The 26,335-nt window shown below is 38.4% G+C and overlaps 1 protein-coding gene across 2 annotated transcripts in view; it reads left to right on the top strand.

The window, feature by feature from the left end:
* LOC105867204 (uncharacterized) overlaps positions 1-17,458 on the top strand; it is a 36,181-nt gene extending 18,723 nt beyond the window's left edge. For both annotated transcript variants that reach the window (XM_012757015.2, XM_012757014.3), the window contains 3 exons: positions 9,893-10,012; positions 13,071-13,191; positions 17,222-17,458. In XM_012757015.2, the coding sequence (XP_012612469.2) occupies positions 9,893-10,012; positions 13,071-13,191; positions 17,222-17,349 (369 nt within the window). In that variant the 3' untranslated portion in view covers positions 17,350-17,458. The remainder of the gene's footprint in view (positions 1-9,892; positions 10,013-13,070; positions 13,192-17,221) is intronic.
* The last annotated feature ends 8,877 nt before the right edge of the window (positions 17,459-26,335 follow it).

The raw sequence follows: 26,335 nt of genomic DNA, 5'->3' as shown, positions 1-26,335 counted from the left end.
ACCCAATAAATGTTACTCCTATATGGCCACTTAGGTGTTGATCCGTTAATACCAATTTGCTGGTGAGTACATGTGGTGATGGTTTCCATTCTTGAGATACTTCACTTAGTAGAATGGGTTCTAGCTGTATCCAGGAATATACAAGAGGTGCTATATCACCCTTGTTTCTTAAAGCTGAGTAATATTCGATGGTATACATATACCACATTTTATTAATCCACTCATGAATTGATGGGCACTTGGGTTGTTTCCATAGCTTTGCAATTGTCAATTGTGCTGCTATAAACATTCGAGTGCAGGTGTCTTTTTCATAAAGTGACTTTTGATCTTTTGGGTAGATGCCCAGTAGTGGAATTGCTGGATCAAATGGTAGATCTACTCATATTGCTTTGAGGTATCTCCATATTGCTTTCCACAGAGGTTGAACTAGTTTGCAGTTCCACCAGCAGTGTAGGAGTGTTCCTCTCTCTCCGCAACTATGCCAGCATTTATTGTTTGGAGACTTTTTGATAAAGGCCATTCTCACTGGAGTTCAGTGATATCTCATTGTGGTTTTGATTTGCATTTCCCTGATGATTAGAGATGTTGAACATTTTTTCATATCTTTGTTGGCCATTATTCTGTCTTCTTTTGAGAAGTTTCTGTTCATGTCCTTTGCCCATTTTTTGATAGGGTTGTTTGATTTTTTTCTTGCTGATTTTCCTGAGTTCTAAATAGATTCTAGTTATCAGCCCTTATTAGATGTGTAGCTTGCAAAAATTTTCTCCCATTCTGTGGGTTGTCTGTTTGCTCTCTTGACAGTTTCTTTGTCTGTGCAGAAGCTTTTAAATTTCATTAGGTCTCATTTGTTTATTTTTGTTGCTGTTGTGATTGCCTTTGGGGTCTTCATAAATTCTTTACCCAGGCCAATGTCTAGAAGAGTATTTCCAACATTTTCCTCTAGCATTCTAATAGTTTCACATCTAAGGTTCAAGTCTGTTACCCAACATGAGTTGATTTCTGTGAGAGGTGAAAGGTGTGGGTCTTGTTTCAGTCTTCTACATGTGGCTATCCAGTTTTCGCAGCACCATTTATTGAATAAGGATTCTTTTCCCCAGTGTATGTTTTTGTCTGCTTTGTCGAAGATTAGCTGGCTATATGAGGATGGTTTTATATCTGAGTTCTCTGTTCTGCTCCACTGGTCAATGTCCCTGTTATTGTGCCAATAAAAAGTTGTTTTAATGACTATAGCCTTGTAGTATAGTTTGAAGTCTGGTAAATTTATACCTCCTATTTTGTTTTTATTGCCTAGGATTGATTTTGCTATACAGGGTCTTCCCTGGTTCCATACGAAGCATAAAATTATTTTTTCTATATCTGTGAAAAATGATGATGGTATTTTGATAGGGATTGTGTTGACTCTGTAGGTCACTTTGGGTAATATAGACATTTTAACAATATTGATTCTGCCAATCCATGAGCACGGTATATTCTTCCATCTGTTTACGTCCTCTGCTATTTCCTTCTTCAGTGTTTCATAGTTATCCCTGTAGAGGTCTTTTACCTCCTTAGTTAAATATATTCCAAGGTACTTTATTTTCTTTGTTGCTATTTTGAAGGGAATTGAGTCTTTGAGTTGGTTCTCACTTTGACTGTTGTTGGCATATATGAATGCTTCTGATTTCTGTGTATTGATTTTTGTATCCTGAGACTTTACCAAATTCATTTATCAGATCAAGGAGTCTCTTGGTTGAATCCTTGGGGTTTTCTAGGTATAATATCATGTCATCAGTGAAGAGTGAGAATTTGATCTCTTCTGCTCCCATTTGGACACCCTTAATTCTGCTCTCTTGTCTGATTGCTGTAGCGAGGACTTCTAGCACTGTGTTGAACAGAAGTGGAGATAGTGGGCAACCTTGTCTTGCTCCAGTTCTAAGTGGGAATGCTTTCAATTTTCCCCATTCAGTATGATATTGGCTGTGGGTTTGTCATATATGGCTTGTATCATTTTTAGGTAAGCCCCATCTATGCCTATTTTGTTGAGCGTTCTTATCATAAAAGGGTGTTGAATTTTGTCACATGCTTTCTCTGCATCTGTTGAGAGTATCATATGGTCTTTGTTTTTGCTTCTGTTTATATGGTGAATTACATTTATAGATTTGCATATGTTGAACCATCCCTGCATCCCTGGGATGAAGCCCACTTGGTTGTGATGAATTATTTTCTTGACAAGCACCTGGATTCAATTGGCTAGGATTTTGTTGAGAATATTTGCATCTATATTCATAATGGATATTGGTCTGTAGTTTTCTTTTTTTATTGCATCCTTTCCTGGTTTTGGTATCAGGGTTATGTTCACGTCATAAAATGTGTTGGGAGGATTCCATCCTTCTCAATGTTGTGGAATAATTTCTGCAGGATAGGCACCAGTTCTTCTTTGTAGGTGTGGTAATATTCAGGTGTGAAACCATCTGGTCCAGGACTTTTATTTTTAGGAAGGTTTTTTATTGCTATTTCAATTTCAGCACTTGATAGTGGTCTGTTCAGGAATTCTAATTTTTTCCTGGTTGAGCCTAGGGAGCTGTGTGTTTCTAAGAAATTGTCCATTTCCTCCACATTTTCCAGTTTGTGTGCATAGAGGTTTTTGTAGTATTCATAAATTATATCTTGTATCTCTGTGGCATCAGTTGTAATTTCTCCTTTATTGTTCCTGATGGAGCTTATTAGAGATTTTTCTTTTCTGCTTTTCGTTAGTCTAAGCTTGTTTTTCTAATGTGTTTGCAAGTAGAGTGTGTGTGTGGCCTAGAGGTCATCTGGTATGCTTTTCCCCAGAGATAGGTGTACAGATGACATCAAAGCCCATGAAGCCCCATTGTGATTTTGCAAATTCCTGGGACTGGCCTTCTCATAGTTCAGTTTCTGCATTTGTGCGTATTGTCCCAAAGTTGCTCCACATCACCCAAGGTATGAATAAGTATGGCCCCTTGACTGATTTCCACAAAAACTCACAAAAAATGTTTGGTTTTTCACTTGAGGGATGGTGGGGCGAGATTACAGTTGCAATTTCCAAGTTCTGTTCATGACCTGGATCCCTTTGTAGCTCTCCCCCTTACTCCCACCATCACCCTATCTTCTGCCCTTCTTTTTCCTTCTCCCCCACTCCACATGAAGAAGCAAAATTAAACTTCTCTTCCTGCCTCATATAGAGCAATTCTATTTCCTTCTCTAGAAGCAATGACATTATTCCTCACAGAAACACAGAGACTCATCTGTGAGCCTCAAGGATGGTTGTTCAGACATTTTCTAAACCAAAGTGACTTAATATCACAAGAGGAAATCAATTGTAATTGTTTATCAAGTCATGAAAATATGCTTTGGAAAAATTATTCTAGTGGCCCCATAATATTCTATTATACTTAGATACTGTGATGTCCCTAATATAATGCACCTAAATCCCAATAATTCAATTTTAAAAATATTTATTGAGTGTCAGGCATGTTCTATGTATGTAGGATGCATCAGGGAACAAACAGGTGAAGATTTATTGCCCTCATGGAGCTTACATTCTAATAGCGGGATAAAGGCAATAAACAATAAACATGACAAACTAGGAACTATAATAAACAATAAACATGACAAAATAGAAGGTGATAGGTATGATGAGAAAAAGAAAACATACTAGGGGCTGCCATTGGGGGGCTGGGTTTTTTTTCAATTTTTTTTTTTAATTCAGTATATTATGGTGCTAGATCACCATTGTTTTTTGTAATTGAGTAGTATTCCGTGGTATACATATACTACATTTTATTAATCCACTCATGTATTTATGGGCATTTGGGTTGTTTCCACATCTTTGCAATTGTAAATTGTGCTGCTATAAATATTCGAGTGCAGATGTCTTTATTACAGAATGTCTTTTTTTTCCCTTTGGATAGATGCCTAGTAGTGGGATTGCTGGATCAAATGGCATTTCTATTTTTAGCTCTTTGAGACATCTCCAAATTACTTTCCACAGGGATTGTACTAATTTGCAGTCCCAGCAGCAGTGGAAGAGTGTTCCGAGCTCTCCACATCCATGCCAGCATTTGTTATTTTGGGACTTTTTGATAGAGGCCATTCTCACTGGAGTTAGGTGATACCCCATCATAGTTTTGATTTGCATTTCCCTAACGATTAGAGATGTTGAGCACTTTTTTATATGTTTCCTGGCCATTAGTCTGTCTTCTTTTGAAAAGTTTTTGTTCATGCCCTTTTCCCATTTATTTATGAGGTGGTTTGATTTTTTCTTGTTGATTTTCTTAAGTTCTATATAGTTTCTTATTATCAGTCCTTTATTGGATGTGTAGAAAGCAAATATTTTCTCCCATTCTGTAGGTTGTCTATTTGCTCTAGTGATAGTTTCCTTGGCTGTGCATAAGCTTTTTAATTTGATAAGATCTCATTTGTTTATTGATGTTGCTGCTCTCATTGCTTTGGAGGTCTTCTTCATAAATTCTATACCTAGGCCAATGTCTAAAAGAGTCTTCCCAACATTTTCTTCCAGAATTCTTAAGGTTTCGCACCTTAGGTTTAAGTCTGTTATCCAACATGAGTTGATTTTTGTAAGAGGTGAGAGGTGGGGATCCAATTTCAGTCTTCTGCATGTGGATATCGAGTTTTCCCAGCACCACTTATTGAATAGATAGTCTTTTCCCCAATGTATACTTTTGTCTGCTTTGTCGAAGATTAGATGACAATATGAGGATCGTTTTATATCTGGGATCTCTGTCCTATTCCAAAGGTCTATATCTCTGTTCTTGCACCTGTACTATGCTGTTTTGGTTCCTATAGCCTTTTAGTAAAGATTGAAGTCTGGCAGACTGACGTGTGGGGGGTTGTGTTTTTAAGAGAAATGATCCAGATAAGTCTTACTGAGAAGGCAGCATTTGAGGAAGGTAAGAAAATTAGCAATGCCAATATCAGAGTGAACAGCACTCCAAGAAAAGAGATGAACCACTGGAAAAGCCATGGCATGCAGGGAGGTCAGTGGCAGTGGCAGTGTAGCTGGGGAAGGGTGGCAGAACATGAGGTCAGTGTGCTAAAGGTGCCAGAGCTCACAGCTCATGTAGAGAGATTGGAGTATTTTGAGGGGTGAAATGATGCAGAGAGTGTTTTGAAAATATCAATCTGGCTGAAATGCTCTGAGAATTGTGTATAAAGGAGTTCAGGTAAGAAGCAGGGAAACCAGTTACAAGGCTATTGTCGTGAGCTTTAAAATGATGGTGGTTCAGACCAGGACAGACATAGTAGAGGGGGATGTTAAGTGCTTGGATTCTGGATATATTTGAAGGTAACACCAAGAAGAATTCCTAATGGGGGAAGAATGCGAGAAAAAGAAAGTAGGGATTAAAATTAAGTTTTTGTCTTGAGGAATTGGATGGATTGAATTGGGAATCTTAGACATGAAGGTAATATTTGAAGCCACAAGAGTTGCTTAGATCTTCAATGGAGTGAGCATAGCAAAGAGGAAAGGAGAAATAAGAACTGAGCCCTAGGGTACTCCAACATGAAAAATAGGAAGAAGAGGAGGAAGTAATAAATATTTTTAATTGTAAAGTTCTTAGTTTATCATGTTCTAAGGAGTACAATATTTATATTTATTCATGTGTATGTTTTCAAATTAAAGCAGAAAATAAATGTAAAGTATTTCTTCTGCACCCAAAATTTTAAAATTATGTTTAACATACATTAACATACACCCTTTTAAGGTGCAGATATTTGAGTTCAACAACTCTTTCTTTCTGAAAACATATGTATTTATTTTAATGTTAACCTGGAAAAATCTCTAGCTATATAGTTAAGTATTTATTATCTTAATTGAGTTTTAAGTATACAATTTAATGGTTTTTATTATTTTATAGATATGTGCAATTATCAGCACAATCCATTTTAAAACATTTTCTCATCTCAAAAAGCAACCCGGTACCCCTTGGCTATCACTCTCATCCCCAACCCCCAATTCTTCCCAGCCCTAAACAAACACTAATCTACTTTCTGTTTCCATAGATTTGCCTATTCTAGGCATTTAATTTATAAAAAGAATTATAAATATGCAATTTTTTGCAACTCCTTTCATTTAACATGATATTTTAAAATTTCATCCATATTGTAGCATATATCAATACTTTATTCTTTTTATGGCCAAATAATATTTCATTATGTGGGTATACCACATTTTGTTTATGCATTCATCAGTTGATGGACATCTGAGTTGATTCCACCTTTTGGCTATTATGAATAATGAATAATCATGAATAATGCTACTATCAACATTTGTGTAAAATTTTTTGTTTGAGCATAAGCTTTCAATACTTTGGTATATGTAACTAGGAAGAAAATGGCTAGGTCATATGACAACTCTGTTTAACCATTGGAGGAAAAGCCAGACTATTTTCCAAAGTGACAACACCATTTTACATTTCCACCAGTAGTATGTAAGGATTCCTATTTCTCCATAACCTTGCCAACACTTATCACCTTACCATTGGTTATAGCCATCCCAATAGGTTTGAAGTGGTAATTCATTGTGGTATGAATCTGCATATCCCCAATGACCAGTGATATCAAGCATGTTTTCATATGTTTATTGGCCATTTGTATATTTTCTTTGGAGAAATGTCTATTCGAGTCCTTTGTCCACTTTTAAACTGGGTTATTTACCTTTTTATTATTGAGTTTTAAGAGTTTTTATAAGTTCTAGACACAAGCCTTTATCAGATATATGATTTGCAAATATTTTCCCATTCTGAGGTTTCCTTTGAAACATAGGAGTTTTTAATTTTTTTTTATTTCAGCATATTATGGGGGTACAGATTTTAAGGTTTCAATAAATGCCCATTCCCCCCCCCCACAAGTCTGAGTCTCCATCATGACCATCCCCCAGATGGTGCACATCTCACTCATTATGTATGTAATTTTGATGAACTCCAACTTATCTATTTTTCTTTTGTTGTTTGTGTTTCTGGTGTTATATTTAATAGTCTGTTTCAAAAACTGAGGATATGAAAATTCATTCCTGTTTCCTTACAGACAGTTTATAGTTTCAGCTCTTAGATATTTGAGTTAATACTTATTAATGGTATGATAAAATGGTCCAATTTCATTCTTTTGCGTGTGTGTGTGTGTGTATGCGTGTGTGTGTGTGAATTTTTGTGAATTTCCAGTTGTCTAAGCACCATTTGTTGAAAAGACTGTTCTTTGCCCCATTAAATTATCTTGCCACCTTTGTAAGTTTATTTCTGGACTTTGAATTCTATTCCATTGATCTTTATGTCTATCTTTATGCCAGTACCACATGTCTTGATTACTGTTGCTTTGTAAGTAAGTTTTGAAATCAGGAAACTGAGCTCTTCAACTTTATTCTTTTATAAGATTTTTTTGGATATTCTGGGTCCCTTGATATGCCATATGAATGTTAGGATCAACTTGTCAATTTCTGCAAGAAAAACAAACTTGGGTTTTGAAAGAGATTGAATTGAATCTGTATATCAATTTTGGGAATATTGCCCTTAACAATATTAAGTCTTCATGTTTTCCACTTGTCTTTCAATAATGCTTTTTAGTTTTCAGAGTAAGTTTTGCACTTCCTTTGTTAAATTCATTCCTAAGTATTTATTCTTTTAGATGCTATTGTAAATGGAATTGCTTCTTTAATTTTATTTTTGGATGGTTAATTACAAGTATATAGATATACAATTGACTTTTGTATATTGGTCTTGTATCTGGTAATCTTGCAAAACTCATTTACTATGTCTAGTGGTTTTTAGTGGATTCCTTAGTATATTCTATATACAAGAACATGTAATTTATCAATAATATAGTTTTACTTGTTCCTTGAGCAAGCCTTTTGTTTCTTTTCATTGCTTAGCTGCCCTGGCTAGAACCTCTAATATGAGGTTGAATAGAAGTGATGAGAGGGTATATTGTTGTCTTGATCCTTGTTCTTTGTCTTAGGAAAAAAGCATCCAGTCTGTCACCAATAGGTATGTTAAGTGTGGGTTTTTATTAGATACCCATTATCAGGTTGAGAAATATCCCATCTAGTCCTAGTTTTTGAAATGATTTTATCACGAAAGGATGCTGGATTGTCACCAAATGCTTTGTCTACATCTATTGAGATGATCACATGTGGGTTTTTTTCCTATTTTATTGATATGACATATTACATTAATTTATTTTGGAAAATTAAACCAACCTTGCATTTGTGGAATAGATCTCACTTGGCTATGGTATATAGGCATAACTTGTTTTATTGTGCTTCACTTTATTACACTTCACAGATAATGCATTTTTTACAAATTGAAGGTTTGTGGCAACTGTGCATCAAGCAAGTCTATTGGCACCATTTCTTCAACACCATGTGCTCACTTCATGCCTCTGTCACATTTTGGTAATTCTTACAATATTTCAAACTTTTTCATAATTATTATATTTGTTATGGTGATTTGTGATCAGTGATCTTAGATGTTGCCATTGTAATTGCTTTGGGGTACTACAAACCGTGCCCATACAAGATGGTAAACTGAGCTGATCAAGGTTGCGTGTATTATGACTGTTCCACCAACCAGCTGTTCCTCCATCTCTCTCACTCTCCTTGAGCTTCCCTATTCCCCAAGACACAACTGAAATTAGGCCAGATGATAACCCAACAGCAGCTCCTCACTGTTCAAGTGAAAAGAATAGTCACACATCTGTCACTTTCAATCAAAAGCTAGAAATGATTAAGCTTAGTGAAGATATTTCCATGAATACCTGCTTTTCCATGCTTCTGAAATTTTGTACACACTACTCTCTATTCCATAATACACTCTCCCAATTTTTCCCATTATTGCTTACTGAATCTGGCTAGATTAAGCAAAGACAGGATCTACTGGGAAGATGCCAGGCTTATATCGTCACAAGATATCATAGCTGTCCTCTGGCACTCAAGGTCACTATTGCCCCCACTGCATAACATCACAGATGTCTCTGCTAAAAATGAATGTCAGTATTTTCTTCACCTTTAAGTCACTTGCTTAACACCCACAATTTTTGAGAGGAAAATTTTTTTGGCCATGGCTATAAAAGACTGGATAGAGGAAGGACCTCCCTCTTCAGGCTTTCATAGCAGAAGTTGGATAAACTTCTTTCATAAAAACTAACTCAATAAGGAGAGCCCTCAAAATAGGATAAGAGGGCTGTCTGCCAGCCAACCAAAAATGTATGCGTTCACTTAAGTCGTTTTTCTTTTGTTGACTAGCATCAAATCCTACCCTTCTTCCCGTGATTACAAAACAAACAAATGACAAGAAGAAAAAACTCCTTTTAACCTGTAACTATCCCTCACACATACATATAGAATACACGCAGCCCCTTCTCAAAGGAGCACAGCCTTTTTTCACAGCTCATGTCAGGCCCTCAGGTTCAAAGAGTGTGGACGCTGTCTTGAAGGAAGTTGAGGACCACTGAAAGGTTTTAAGTAGTAAAGTGGCATTACTGGAGGAATGATAAGGACAAATCCCAAACTTGAAGCTTATCCATCATTTATTAAGTTTTATTAAATGAAATTAGAGTGTTTATAACTTTTCTCTCCCATTAGATTGTAAGCTCCTTGAGTAGAAACCTGGTGCTATCCCTAGCACAATGTTTAGCACATTGCAGGCACTGTGTGATTACTTGTTGAAGGAATAAATAAAAGCCTCTTCTGAGAAACAAATTATCCTATTGGCTTCTAAACAAATTTGAAGCAGAGTCCTGATACCAACCACTGTTATGATTTCAGAAAGTCAGATTTTTAAGGACTTCATCCTAAATATTCTAGTCAGTATGACAGCCTGATTGCTTCATCAAAATCTGCTTATGCTGTCTCTGGCAAATTTTTCTTTGTCTATTACAGATTATTTCAGCAATTGTAATGAACAGCATAAGTACAGCTGTGACTGTAATTGGGATTGTTTTCTTATGCGTTGAGATTTCATTTTATGAAGCAGAAGCAACTGCATACACTTGGCAGAACGTAAGTACCAATTTTAAGTGTAACTAGATCAAAATTTTATATATAAATGAAAAAACTAGGGTGAATGGTGTGAGTATGTTGAAGTGAGAAAAGTATAGAAAAGGCAACCAAATTTGTCAACCATCTTTGGCATAGAAATATAAAAATAAACTGCATTTCCTTCAAATTTTTGCCATAGGCATATTAAAAAATCAGTTTTTCTAAAAAATTTGGAAACACCAGAAACCTTAAAGAAAGATAAAAATTATCATTATTTGAAGATAAAATTATAGAAGACTTAGAAAATCCTGAAGACTTACCTGAAAAAGCTACTGCAGAAGTAAAAACAGTTAATAAGGTGGTTGGATAAAAGAAAAACCGACAAAATTAATAAATTTTATTTACTTTAGAAATAGTTGTTGAAATGGAAAATATAATAAATAACCCAATCAAAATAGCAGCAAAACTATAAAAATGTAATGAGGGACGCAAAAAAGAACTGAATACTTTGAAAAACTATGTTCTTGAATACAAATTCGCAATATCATAAAATTGCCAGCTTCTGTAAATGAATACATAATTGTGCTCCAATTTCATTTAGAATCGCAACAGCATTTGGGAGTAATGCAATAAATGACTCTAAGATGATATGGACAGAAGAATAATTACATGAAAATTGCCAAGAAAGTCTAGAAGTTACACAATAAGGGGGAGGGCCAAAGAACTTGCTGTACCAGATGTTAAAACTTGTTATTAGGCTATGACAATAAAAATGATATAACATTTACACACTAAAAAAACTGAACAAAGAATAGAATAGAGAGTGGAGAAACAAATCCAAGTATAGGTAAATACATATTATTTTGTGGGAGATAACATTACCAGTCAATAAAGATGAAACTTAAATAGTGTTAAATCAATAAGCTGTCCATTTCAAAGAAAATAATAATGACATCTACTTTACATTATGTATGGAAATAAATCACAAATTAAGTGTATAAGCATAAGTACTATAAAAATCAACATAAAATGTAGAATCATTATATTAGTTACACAAGCAAGAGAGAAAACGAGAAGTAAAAGTGAAAAAGAGACACATTTCAGGCTACAAATATTTTCACTTTTTACATAATACAGGCTGGGACAGCAATAAACTAAAGAGTAAGAACACTGCCCCAGTGGGCTAAGAGAGTCGGGCCACCACTCTAATGGGTCAAAAAGTAGGGCTGTCTCCCCAGCAGGCCCAGAGGATGAGCCACAGAGGATTATTCCTGGGCCTTGAAATCTAACAAAATTTGCCCTGTTGGGTTTTGAACTTGCTTAGGGACCATGACCCCTTTTTTTTCCTTCTTATTTCTTCCTTTTGGAATGGAAGTACACATCCTAGGCTTGTGTCACCATTGTATCTTAGAAGCAGACAAATTTTTCTCTGGTTTCACAAGTCCATAGACGGAGAGGAATTTTGCCCCAGAATGAACCATATTATTCATATAAGTTTCACCCATAACTGATTCCGCTGATGAGATTTGGGACTTTTTGATTTTATGGTATTTCAGACAGATTTTGGACTTCATTGTTGATGTTGGAATTGGTTTAAAACTTTTGGAGATGTTGGGGTCAGGTGAATATATTTTGCACATGGGAAGGGCATGAATTGGAGGGTACTAGAGGCAGACTATTATGGGTTGAATTGTGTCCCCGAAAAAGATATGTTGAAGTCCCAACCCACAGGACCTCAGAATGTGACACTTTGGGGAAATGAGATTATTGCATGTGTAATTAGTTAAAATGAGGTCATACTGGAGTAAGGTAGGCCGTTAATCCAATATGACTGGTGTTCCTATAAGAGGGAAATTCTGATACAGGCACATAAAGAAGAAGGCCATGTGAACATAGAGGCAGAGATAGGAGTTATGCTGCTACAAGCGAAGGAACACCTGGGGCTACCAGAATCTGGAAGAGGCAAGGAAAGATTCTCTTCTGGAGGCTCCAGAGGGAGCATGGTCCTGCCAACACATTGATTTTTGACTTTTAGCTCCTGCGACTGTGAGACAATAAATGTTTGTTGTGTTAAGCCACCCTATTTGTGTTACTTTATTACAACAGCCCTAGGAAACAAATATAGGTGGCCAATAAATAACCACCTAATCTTCTTCTCTTGTGTTCTGAACCTACTGAGATAAGACACAAGAATCAAGTAGATGTAGACAAAACTGTTGGCTTTATTATTGATTATTATACTTGGAGAACAAGTTTTAAATCTTTAACCAAATAAGCTTACTAATTAATACCTCCTTTCATAAATTAAACTCGTTCACCTAATTACAGATAGACCACAGCCTATATAGGCCTCCCTATACTGGAGTCAATTATCAGAAGTTGGGAAGAAAGTCTTGTGGTTATAAACACAGCTCATTCTGAAAAAAGAGAACCCAGAAGGCACTAGGTCCCTTCTCTCAAAATCACCAATTAGATAAGTCTCTTTTCTTCACAAGGAAATTGTAAGTGAAGAGCACTGAGAAACACCAGAAGCCATTTCCCCTTATTTCTAAGAGAGAAGAAACTCCTTCTTTGGGCTATGGTAAGAATTTGGAAAGAGAGAGAGAATGGTTCCACTTAATTCATGAAATAGTGCTTATAACACATAAATTAAAAGAACATAAAACATGAAATTATATATGCACTGAAGGGAACAGCATGCAGCACAGATCATCCAATCAGTCTCACCAAAACAACAAAAAAAAAGTATAAAGAGAAAAGACGGGCACTCCGTGTCAAACCTTGAAAAACTCCAGCAGACCACGGTACCATCAGTTATCTATTTTTAAGTCTCACCATATATAAAATAGAAACAAAAGTGTGTAACTTGTAAGGTTGTTGCTAGAAATAAGTGCTTAACATAATACTTGGTACTCAATAAATTTAAAACATATATAGTTGCTACGAAAAATACCCCACAGTAATTGTAGGTGTGTGAGACTGCTAGGATGAATATTTATTCTCTATTTTCTAAACTTTGATCTTGTATAGCCTTTAAATGGTTGATTAATATGAGGTATATTTCTCTTTTTTCATTCAGATGACTTGTTTGATGCTTTTACAATATTTATTATTCTGCACCATCGCAGAGATGGTCATTGCAGTCATAAGTATCGACTGGCTTAGACTAGCATTACGCAAGGAACAACCCACTGAAGAAAGTGAGTAATTTTGTTTCTGGCTGTCAAATCAAGATAAAACAGTTTCTTTTAGGAGCCTTTCCTGAGAGTCTGAAGTTTAAAGTTGGGGAACAGAAGGATTGCTCTCAAGTAAGGCAAAGAGCTACTCAAAACCTGCTGAAATACCTCCTGCTTGACAGTGCGTGAAATTACAGTCAAACAACTTGCCCTGGCAAACCATGCGGGAGAAGTCTTTTAGACTTACATCCCCCGTAAGATTAATAGAGAAAACACAGAGACCAAAGAGGTCTCAGGGGTCATGCCGGTGATATGGGAACACTGCATGCATTTACTCAAGTAAAATGGCTGAATCTTGGTAAGAACAGTGACCCTCATGCTGCCATGCCTTGCCCTATTCCCAGCCCCCTAGCCCATCTCCACAATAGCCTTTAAAAGTAACAACCTTGCAACCACAGTACCTGTGAAAAACACCAGCCTAGCAAACACAGGAAGGGGCAAAATAAGATTAGAGGTCCTCTGAAAAGCCCCATTCTCAGAGAATTGTTACTGACTTGTCTGGCGTCGCCCCAGAAATCCCCACTAGCAAGGCTCTTCTTAATTTGACCTCACTCAGAGCTTGATCATTGCCAACAGCTTTTCTCCCTGGAATGTTTATCAGAACAATCAGTGGCATTAAACATCACAGCTGTGTGAGGCAGAGATAACAGTTTGAGGAAAACAAGTCAAATTAAAAAAGAAAAAGAAAAAAAAATAAAAGCCCTGAGGAGTAATACATCCATAGAAGATTTTGAAACTGTGACAGTACATGGAAATATAAAAGGCCACATATATATGCAAGGATGTGTGCATGCCAAGAAAACGCCTTAGAATGCCCTAATCCCCCACCTCTGGCTGACCTGAAGATCCCTGCAAGCAGGAAGTGATGGCTAAGGCAGAGTTGCAAACTGCCTCCCAGAGCTGTAAAGGCTTGGCCCAACACACACACACACACACACACACACACACACACACACACACACAGCCTCTCAGCAAAGACTGGGAAATGTATTGATTCAAAGGAATTGAGAAAATCTATGTCCAATCATTAGCTGGCCACTTAGTTAGCAAAGCAGAAAAACAAAAATGACAACAAAGATCCACCCCTGAAGGGCTATCATTTCCAATGCTGCCGTACTATATTATTTTAAATGTGTACTTTTAAACAAGACAAAATATGAAATATATACAAAGAAACAGAAAAGTATAGCCTAAACACAAGGGAAAACACAGTCAATAAAAAACTTTCCTCTGAGGAAATCTAAATGTTGAAGTTACTAGAAAAAAAAAAAAAAGAACTTTAAATCATGCTCAAAGAACTAAAAAAAAAGAGTCTAAAAAGACTAAAGGAAAGTATGACAGCAGTGTCTCACCAAAAAGAGAATACCAGTAAAGACCTAGAAACTATTTTTTCAAAGAACCAAATAGATATTCTATAGCAGAAAAGTACAAAAACTAAAATGAAAATTTATTCAGGGGGCTCAACAGAAAACTTGAGCTGGCAGAAGAAATAATCCACAAACTTGAAGGCAGTTCAATTAAAATCATCTAGTCTGTGGAACCGAATGAAAACAAATGAACAAAAAAATGAACAGGGTTTCAGACTCCTTTGCAACACCACCCAGCACACCAAAATGTGCATCTGGTCATCACACAAGGAGAGGACAGAGAGGGAAAGGGAAAGTGGCACGATGACTTTTTGAAGCAATATTGGGAAATTCATAGCTGTAAATACTATACTTTAAGAAGAATGAATGTCTCAAATCAAAAAGCTGACCCTTCCACCTTAGGGAATCAGGAAAAGAAGAGAAAAATAAACCTAAAGTGAAAACAATAAAGACTAGAATAGAGTCAAGAGTCCAAAAATAAGTCTTTACATATAAATCCTTACATGGCTCATTGATTTTTGACTAGAATGTCAAGACAATTCAATGAGGAAATAACAGTCTCTCCCCACAGATGGGGCTGGGACAACTGGATATCCATGTACAAAACAATGAAGTTAGACCACTACCTCACATAATATACACAAATTAACTCAAAATGCACATGGACCTGGATTTAAGAGCTAACACTATAAAACTCTTAGAAGAAAATATAGGTATAATTCTTTGTGACCTGGGTTAGGTAACCATGTATTCGATATGACATCAAAAGCACAATCAACAAAAGAAAAAAATAGATAAATTGGCTAAGGAAAGAAAGCTACAGCTCAACATCCCTGGTCAATATAGATACAAAAATTCCCAACAACAACAACAAACTAGCAAACCAAATCCGGCAACGTGTGAAAAGGACTACACACCATGTCGGAGTAGGATCCACCGTAGGAATTCAAAGTTAGTTTAACATACAAAACTCAGGCAATATCATACACTGCGTTGATATAATAATGGACAGAAGCACAGTCACTGAATGGTGATGGAAGGAAGTAGATTGTAATGGCTGACAATTTTATTTCCTTCCCTAATCAGTTTGCCTAAATCCTTTCAAAATAGATAAGTTCCCCCCAAAAATCTGCAGTTTCATGTCAACTTAAAACTCTGCCTGGAGCCAAAGAATGACATATTGATGGAATTCCTGTGGGACAGGAAAGTAGTGGAAAATGAGGCTGGAGTGGTAAACTGAGACCAGATCCCAATGAGGCTTCACTACCTTAGTAAAAATTTTTGAATTTAGTCTGTAGGTACCAGGGTGCTCTTGAAGTGCTTTTTTCACAGCAGTATTTCTTGATGAAATTTTTCATTTACATAATTATTTCCGTTAGAATATTCTCTGCAGCAAATTACAGACATCCCCTTCCCCCAACTCAAACTGCTAAATCAATCAGAAATCACCTTGTAATCGTAAGATGACTTGGTTCATATCCAACAGGAGAAACTAGCTTCTCTTTCTCAGAAGCCACGAGGAAGCCTCTCTTGTCTGCACGTTGGCCCAATTGCCTCAGGTTTATCTCTGAACTGAATAATAGCAAAGGGAATGAAATATCCGTGAAGGATTTAGACAAACCATGGGTAGCAGGATGATTTTGAGGGAGTCAACCATAGTGTTCCCAGTCTTTCTGGCAGGAGAATAGAGACAGAATGGGAGAAGTGCAAGTCTAGACATAGAGATAATTAGATGGTTGCTCCAACAGGCCATCCAGGTACCTAAACTCAAACACTGATAAGTAAGGAGAAGAGGATAAATTCGAAAGGTATTTAGAAAGTTTATAAATGTTTTGGACATTAGTTAGTTTCATACTCAATTTTGCTAGATAACTAAGATCTTATATTAACCAAACTTAGTTTCCTAAAACGCTTATCTTTTATTTCTAATTCCCAAACTTAGTTTCCTAAAACACTTATCTTTTATTTCTAATTCCCATACTGCTCAATAACTGTTGAACATAGCTTTACATACTGACCTGTATTTCATTTGATAAGGAAACATTTCATAATGTTCACGTATTTTCATTTTTGTGTGTACGAGTGCTTACATAGCATCATATTCTGCATAAAAACAAAGCACAGAAAACAAAATAGAGTTTTGCTCCGGGAAAGAATGACACTGTTTTCATTAGAACGCCTTCTGCAACGACTCCCGGAAGTCTGTAGTCTGAGCCAGACGGCTCTTCACTCGATTGGTTGTTCAGATTTTTCTCTTCTGACCTAAAACATGAAGTTGAGGACCCAAGGGGAATCTTAGACTCTCCAGACTCCAGCTGAAGGTTAAAGTCATACTGAGAAGAATAATAATTTAATATGGTTGCTGTAGTTCGTTGAAACCTCTGGTATCTGGCAGGCCATAGGTTGGACGTGCCAATGCCTGGGTCCCCAGGACAAGTAGGTGCTGTCTTCTCAGTATGGTTTTAACTGATCACATTCTAGGTTTACGTATTTGTTTGTTTGTTGTTTTTGGGGTGTGTGTGTGTGTGTGTGTGTGTGTGTGCCTTGTTTTGACTCAGTGGTTCAGGGAAAGGCTCTTATTTTAGAATACAATAATGACCAATTTGCTATTACTCAATTCACCTCAGGCTCCTTAACCTCGGAAATTTCAACACTAGAACCCACGGAAGCCCCACCACCAGAATCCAACCCTCAGAATTTGAAAACAGCCACAGAGACTCCAGTCAAGGATGAAAGAAACGTTGTGAATCAGTGAAGAACTCTGTAATTTTTTTTTCAAGAGGCCTCATGGAAAATATCTTCTAATGAAGTCCTTCCCAGTACTCCTTTTTCTTAGTTCGTCAATAAAGGATGCAGTGTGATCATAGTTGACTCTTCCCTCCTTATTAAAGCCATTTAATATAAAAGCCATTGTGGGTTCCCTTCATCTAAAAGCCATTATGGGTTAGCAGGGGTAAATACAGCCTCTCCTACCCCTGTGGGAGTTGCATGCCCACTGTATCTCAGATTGGAAGAGACTGGCCCGAATGAAGGGGCTCCTTCATTCAAGAGAAGAAATTCTAGCTTTGGAAGGAGGCACGATGTCAACGAGCAATAGCAACACTCTCGATTTATCGTGCTTGTGTTGCCTCTCCTGCAAAACAGAAATAACAGTCCCTGGCCCACAGAGTAGATGGGAGAATTAAATGACAATGTATCATTTTAAAAGCTTAGATTAGCTCCTAACGCATAGTAATCCCTCAAAGAATTATTATTTATCATTTATTAGCCCTATCATTGTATCAATAGCAGGATGATATAGGAAGCTAGATTGAATTTTTTCTATTTTCCAAGAATTGTCAACTAGAGCCCACCTATGAAAGCACAAGATGTACTTAATATTTTAAGTCCAGAAAACCACTTGTGAGCTTGCTGAAAGGGGCTGTTATGGATTGAATTGGGTCCCCCACATAAGACATGTCAAAGCGCTAACCCCCAGTACCTCAGAATGTGACCTTATTTAGAAATACGGTCTTTATAGAGCCAGTCAAGTTAAAATGAGGTCTCTAGGGTGGACCCTAATCCAGTATCGCTGGTGTCCTTATAAAAGAGGGAAATTTGGACACAGACACAGGCATGTACAGAGGGATGATGATATGAAGACACAGTGGGAGAATATCATGTGCAGATGAAGGATTAGAGTGGTGTATCTACAAGCCAAGAAATGCCAGAGATTGCCAGCAAACCACCAGAAGCTGGGAAAAGGTAAGGAAGGATTTTTCTTCTACAGGTTTCAGAGGCAGCATGACCCTGCCAATACCTTGGATTTGGACTCCCAGCCTCCAAAGCAGTGAGACAGCAAATTCCTGCTGTTCTAAGCTACTCAGTTTGTGATACTTGGTTATAGCAGCCCTAGGAAAGTGACGCAGGTGCCTTTTCACTATAATGAGCACTATATTTCTCCAGCTCCCTGGAGGGTGTTAGTTGTTTATGAAGGGAGGTTATCCTCACACCTAGGAGTAGGAGTGTGGCGTTTGATTTTTCTACTCTCTGACGCTGGAGGGGAGAGGAGAAGCTGCTGTAAAGTTTGTGGGTATCTACAGGAACAATCCTGTTCCCCACTGGTAATCTTTGGGACCAAGATAGGACTTGCTGACATGCTCTAGAACAACTAGGACAAAAGCCAGCAATGTTAGGAGAAGACATGGCTATATGGTCATGCAGAAAGGGACGATGGACCACCCCTGCAGGCCAGAGCTTGCAAGAGATAAGATCTCACCACTGACTGCAGGCCCAAACATTAGAACCCTAGAGGGAGATGAGACCAGAAGCCTCAGGTTCCCCAAGCATTGCTGCAGCATGGAGAGCAATGCATATCGAAGCATTGCAGCAAAGTGCTGCCAGTTGGGGGTCAGTCTGAAGATGCAGCCAAATTACAAAAGAGGCCACTAATGCCCAGGAGAACCACCCGGAACTGAGTGGCTCTTTTCTGTGGCCAGTAGACACCTCCATGTACCTGCCTTGGTGAGGGATCTAATCCACAGAAAGATGATATTCTGACATAGGAGCTCATTTAATTTCACTGAATTTTTAAGAAACAACAACAGTTGTTTTAAAAATAGTTTATATTTGCATCTTATATGCTCTAGGAGCTGGAGCCCATACAAATGGCCAACAGATATATGAAAAAATACTCAACATCACTAATCATCAGAAACATGCAAATTAAAACCACAATGAGATAACACCTTACTCCTGTCAGAATGGCCATTATTAAAAAGTCAAAAAATAGATGTTGGCACAGATGTGGTGAAAAGGAACCGCTTATATGTTGTTGGTGGCAATATAAATTAATACAACCTCTATAGAAAACAGTATGGAGATTCCTCAAAGTGTTAGGCCGCAGAAATGTACAGCCCATGTGGGGGAGAGACGACTGCCTAAAAAAAGACTCAGAGTCCAGAGACTTGATGCAAAAGCATGAGGATTTATTTCCAGCGCAGCGCAGGGGCAAGTGAGCTAGGGAAGCTGCCGCACCGACCTTTTTTTCCTTAGGATTTTATAGGCAGAAACCACACGCAGGTGGCTAGGGATCACAGGGTGGGGGGAAATTCCATGGGCTTTGACCTTGCACAAACATGTACCAGATGGGCTAATATCAGGAACTTCTAATCTTGGTCAATAAACTCCAAGGACTAACGGCAAGCGGTTTTCGGGGAGTTACAGAGTGGCGCCGGCGCCAGCGGGGGAGGGAATAGGGTTGAGCGAGCGGAGGGACGCCAGCAGGGGAAGGGAGTAGGGTTGAGCGAGCGGAGGGATGCCAGCGGGGGAAGGGAGTAGGGTTGAGCGAGCGGATTTTACAGAAGCAGAACGGCGGGTTAGATTTTTCTCCACAAAAGAACTAAAAGTAGACCTGCCATTGGATTCAGCAATCTCACTACTGGGTGTCTACTCAAAGGAAAAGAAGTCATTATATACAAGGGACACCTGTACATGTATGTCTATCACAGCACAATTCATAATTACAAAGATATGCAATCAACCTAAATGTGCATAAACTAATAAGTGGATAAAGAACATGTGGTATGGATATACCACAGAATACTAACTACTCAGTCATAAAAAAAGAATGAAACAATGTCTTTTGCAGCAACATGGATGGAACTGGAGGCCACTGTTCTAAGTGAAGTATTTCAGGAAGGAAAAGACAAATACTGCATGTTCTCGCTAAAAAGTAGGAGCTAAGCTAGGGGTATGCCTGGTCATACAGAGTGGTATAAAGGACACTGGAGACTTGGAAAGGGGAGAGGCAAGGGATGAAAGATGACCTATTGGGTACAATGTATACTATTCATGTGACAGGTACACTAAAAGCCCAGAATTCATCCATATGACAAAAAAAATTAATATACCCTAAATATATTGAAATAAAATTTTAAAAAATAAAAATAATTGAGAAGCAAAGGTCCAGCAATCTGAGACTGCAGCCACCTTTTCGTCCTTTTCATGTTTAATACCCTTCACTATGAGCCATAACACAAATATGTCCTACACTGTCTCTCCTCCAAGACTTTGCCCTGTTCCATACCCTCTGCCTGTAATGCTCTTTCTCTTGACCACCTTAAAAAATTTTGCCATCCCATCAGCTTCATTTATTAAATCAGTCATCATATTGAGTGCCCATTATATGCCAGTAGGCATAGAAAGGTAAATGTGTCAGGGACTATTCCAATAAGATGCTCATTGCCTACAGCAGCAGCTCTTACCAATTTTGCCTCTGCGGTTCACATGACATATGTCAGAGATATGTTAGATGCCCTCGCACTGGTGTTTCTGACCTTCTATTGCCTCTGACTTAGATACAAAACAAAACAAATCAAAGTTGATTAGAAGTCTCATTTCATTTGCTGTGACTCCATGCCTTTTCTCATTGCAGTTTATTGTTTTCAAATGGCATCTTCTGTGTGAAGTCTTCCCTAATCTCTTCAAGTCCAACAAATCAGTTTCTCCTCTTCTCCTGTGGGAGACACCCATCTCTCTGCTGTGGGTGATGTCCTTCCGTCTGGCACTACGGCTGTGTACAGCATACCCAGCATACGGTTCAGTACTATGTCTTTCAGAGCAGCCAGAAACCTTTTTTTTCCACACAGATCCCATTAAACATTTGTCAGATTGAACCATACTAAATCAGCTCATTGGCCAAAACAGGAAGTAAATATGAGTGGGGAATCAGAGCTCTAAGCAGCTGATGACCTGGCAATTGTGGGGAGGACTTTGGATCCTTCTAAACATTGTCACACACCTGGGCCAAGTGCATTCATTCTCTCAGGAACAACAAGTTCCGCACAGCAAAGAACTGGGAACAGGAGCAAGAGATACTTGGCTGCTGGCAGAGCAAGGTGAGTTTGCTTAATCTGGTGGTTTGTACGGATAACTGAGGGATGGCGATAAGGTTTTTCTGCCAAATGAGACTTTTGGTAAATCTAAGTGTCGGTGGAGGACATGGCAGGGAAACAAGAAAAAAAAAAAGAAATGTTGAAAACCACACCAGAATGTACTAGAAAATTGAGCAACATAAGCCACCCAATGGATATACCCTGCAAGGGGGCTGCCCTTGAGGGGGATGGTCTCCACTTAGCTAAGATTTACACAACTGGGACCTCGAAGAATTCACATCTACTCTCCCATCATCTCTTTCCTGTTCCAGAAAATGCGAGACTTGAACTCAGTGTTCACCAAGAGACTTTCCAGTTCTGAAATTTTGTTTTCAGATAGTACGAATATATGTAGAGCACAATGCTAAACACGGCAAGAGATACAAAGATGGAAAGGACACAGCCCTTGCCTTCTGGTAGTGCCCAACCTCTTTGACCCTTAAGTTGCTCGTCTGTAAAACTGAGCAGGTGTGAGAATTAAAGGAGATGTATTTGTGAAGCATTGACTGCCTGGCACCTCTTATGTGCCCTATAACTGGTATCTAATATTATCTCTAAAACAGGATTAATAATCTCGTAGGGGTTAAGATGCTCAAATGAGTTAAAAGAAGCAAAAGTCCTTTCTAAATATAAATGCAAGTGCATACGTGAGAGACCATTCTGTTGCATTTATTTTGGGGGGAGCATGAATTTGATGACTTCAGCAGGCCCCATGGCCAATTCTGTGTTTGTGGGCATCCCACAGGGTTAGCCTGTGATCTCGGGAGTCATGTTGCAGGTGCCCCTGTATCCAAACGACCAGCCCCAGATCCACCCAATTCCTGGGAACCCTACTGGTTTGGTGTCGAATGTAAATGAGCAGCCTGCCCAGAAAGGCTTAAGAGAAGGCAAAGCCTTAGGGGTGAGTGGGATTTCACTTTGCAGGCCAGCGATCACGACGCCATAAGGAGAAGAGGAACAGGCTTGGGAAATACAGGAACTCCTCCACATCAGAAAGTGGGGTTGCAGCTGACCCTGCCTTGCCCAACTTGGGTCTATTAGAAAGCTCAGCTGTGCAGCATCACCAGAGGCCTCCGAATGGGGCCTTGTATTTTCTGATTTAGGCATTTTAGGAAAGAGAAACAAAAGCAACAAAAAAAATGGTAATCTTGAATGTTGATCCTGTTGCCAGCATCCATGTCAATCCATGTGGCATCTGGAAGAAAGTGGGTCCAGCAAGGCCCAAGGAGGCCACAAGGTGGAGTCAAAACCCAATGTGATTGAATCAAATCTTTACCCAGTAAGGAAAAAAGCAGGGTAGACAACTGGCACAAAAAGAGTTCACAACAACCAACAAACCCTGAAAGGCTGTCCTGGGTAGGACAAGGGGAGGCCCATCTCATTGTGTAACTGAATGATGACAAACATGAATTCTGATCCTGATGGCGGTGAGCCCAGTCCTAGCGCCACCCTCAATTATTGCTCATGGGAGTGTAAATTGATATAAACTGAATGGAGGGCAATTTGTATTTGCCAAATTTACAAAATACCCAATAATTCCATGTCTGAAACTTAATCCTCCAGATAGACCTGCACTCACAAGAAATGTGATATATATGAGCTTACTCATGGCAGCGTGGTTCATAACAAGAGAATGGAAACAAGCAAAATATCCATCAATATAATACCAGTTAAGTCAATATTTTGCACATCCAAAGAATGCAATGTAGTGGAGCTATGAAAAAGAACAAGGAAGCTCTCTGTGTAATAATATGGACTTACCCCAAGATAGAGCATTAACGGAAAAGGGGCTGACATTCCATATAATTTGCCACCATTTGTGCAAATTTAAGGAAATAACATATTTGTATTTGCCAGCATGTTTGTAGTATACATACACATACAGATACCTCTAGACTTACAATAGGGTTATTTCCTGATATAACCATAGTAAATTTAAAATATCATGTCAAAAATGCATTTAATACACCGAACCTATCAAACATCATAGCCTACCCTAGCCTCAACGTGCTCAAAACAATTACACATTAGCCTGTAGTTGGTAAAAACCAACTAACACAAAGCCTATTTTATAACGGTTTCTACTGAATGCATATTGCTTTCACACCATAGGAAAGTCAAAAAATCTCAAGTCAAACCATCATAAGTCAGGCACTGCCTGTACAAATATATGTCTGTCTAGATGACAAGTGTGCAAGAGTTTATCTGCATTGGTTTACTAGGGTTGCCATAACAAAGTACCATAAACTGAGTGGCTTAAGAGCCGTATTGTGTCACAGTTCTGGAGACTAGAAGTCTGAGAGCAAGGTCAGTAGGGCCATGCTCTCTCTGATAGCACTAGAAAAGAAACTGTTCCAGGCCTTTCTCCCAGCTTCTGCTAGTTCCTGGGCTTGTGGCAACATCACTCCAATCTTCATGTGGCCTTCTTTTTATAAGGACACCAGTCATACTGGATTAAGAGCCCACACCACTCCAGTGTGATCTCATCTTAGCTAATGACATATGCAACAACCTTATTTCCAAAAAGGTCATATTTTGAAGTACTGGGGGTTAGAACATCAACATATGAATTTGATGGCAGGCAGGGGAGGAGAACATAAGTCAACCCATAACAATATCCTAAAGAAATAAGATGTGAGGGCAAAGATTTACATAGAAGGACATTTATCTCAATGTTATGTATAATACAAGAATATAAAAACAGTCTCACCTGTCCAGTATCTCTGCCCTGGCATTTCAAAAGCCTCTGCAACTCCTTCCTCCAAGCCACTCAGTTCCGTTCAGCCCTCGTGGCCTTCCTCCCTTTCTTCTGCAGGGCAATTGTGTTCCTTGCTGCCTTCTCGACTCCAGAACTACCTTTCTATTTCCCAAAGATCACAATGTCCTTTTCAGAAACAAAGGCCCATCTTCTCTGGCACCTCAGAAGGACTGACAGAGACATCAAAAGTCCAGCCCTTTCTTTCCTTCCCTCCCACCAAGTCTCTATAAACAGAAGTGTGTGAAATTGAGGTTTGTTTTTCCACTTATAGGAAAATATGGCATACCCTTGGAAGGCAGAGCAGCTAGAATACATTTCCATTGTAAATAACTATTTCTGTTCCATGGCACATACCTCGGCCCTGAGTGGGAGTGTAGGGTCAGGGTGAAGAACATGGAGTCTAACGTCAAGCTGCCTGACTACAAAGCTGTGGTAATTAAATCAGCTTGGTACTGGCACAAAAATAGGGACATTGACCAGTGGAACAGAACTGAGAACCCAGATATAAAACCATCCTCATATAGGCATCTAATCTTTGACAAAGCAGACAAAAACATACACTGGGGAAAAGAATCCTTATTCAATAAATGGTGCTGGGAAAACTGGATAGCCACATGTAGAAGATGGAAGCAGGATCCACACCTTTCACCTCTCACAAAAATCAATTCACGCTGGGTAACAGACTTAAACCTAAGGTATGAAACTATTAGAATTCTAGAGGAAAATGTTGGAAATACTCTTCTAGACACTGGCCTAGGCAAAGAATTTATGAAGAAGACTCCAAAGGCAATCACAGCAACAACAATAAATAAATGGGGCCTGATCAAACTAAAAAGCTTCTGCACAGCCAATGAAACAGTCACGATAGCAAACAGACAACCTACAGAATGCAAGAAAAATTTTGCATGCTACACATCCAGTAAGGGGCTAATAACTAGAATCTATCTAGAACTCAGGAAAATCAGCAAGAAAAAAATCAAACAACCCTATCAAAAAATGGGCAAAGGACATGAACAGAAATTTTTCAAAAGAAGACAGAATAATGGCCAACAAACATGAAAAATGCTCAACATCTCTAATCATCTGGGAAATGCAAATCAAAACTGCAATGAGATATCACTTATCTCCAGTAAGAATTTATCAAAAAGTGCCAAAACAATAAATGTTGGCATGGATGCAGAGAGATAGGAACATTCCTACACTGCTGGTGGGACTGCAAACTAATTCAACCTTTGTGGAAAGCAATATGGAGATACCTTAAAACAATACAAGTAGATCTACCATTTATCCAGCAATCCCATTACTGAGCATCTACCCAAAAGAACAAAAGACAATCTATAAAAAAGACACCTGCACTTGAATGTTTATAGCAGCACAATTCACAATTGCAAAGTTGTGGAAACAACCCAAGTGCCCATCAATATATGAGTGGATTAATAAAATCTGGTATATGTATACCATGGAGTACTATTCAGCTCTAAGAAACACTGGTGATATAGCACTTCTTGTATTTTCCTGGATAGAGCTGGAACCCATTCTACTAAGTGAAGTATCCCAAGAATGGAAAAACAAGCACCACATGTACTCACCAGCAAATTGGTATTAACTGATCAACACCTAAGTGGACATATAGGGATAACATTTATCAGGTGTCGGGCAGGTGGGAGGGGGAGGAGAGGATGGATATATACATACATAATGAGTACGAGGCACACCGTGTGGGGGATGGTCATGCTTAAAGTTCTGACTCGAGAGGGAAAGGGGGGCAAAGGCAATATATGTAACCTTAATATTTGAACCCCCATAATATGCTGAAATTAAAAAGAAAAGGAAAAAAATAAACAAATAAAGTCAAGCTGCCTGGATTTGATTCCTACTCTACTACCTGCTGGATGATACCAGGTGAGATTTTTTTTAATCTCTAAGCCTCAGTCTGCCTATCTATGAAATGGGAAGAATAATGGTGTTTGATGGGCCATCATGCAGTCAGACAAGGCAAGGTTAAACAAGCCCTTCATGTGGTAGGGGCAGGGCAGTGATGAGGAGTGATTGCCAATGGGTATGGGGTT

This window comes from Microcebus murinus, chromosome 4 (assembly GCF_040939455.1).
Source record: "Microcebus murinus isolate Inina chromosome 4, M.murinus_Inina_mat1.0, whole genome shotgun sequence".
Lineage (NCBI taxonomy): Eukaryota > Metazoa > Chordata > Mammalia > Primates > Cheirogaleidae > Microcebus > Microcebus murinus.
Note: the sequence above shows the minus strand (reverse complement) of the source record. Positions and strands in the feature narration are given on the sequence as shown.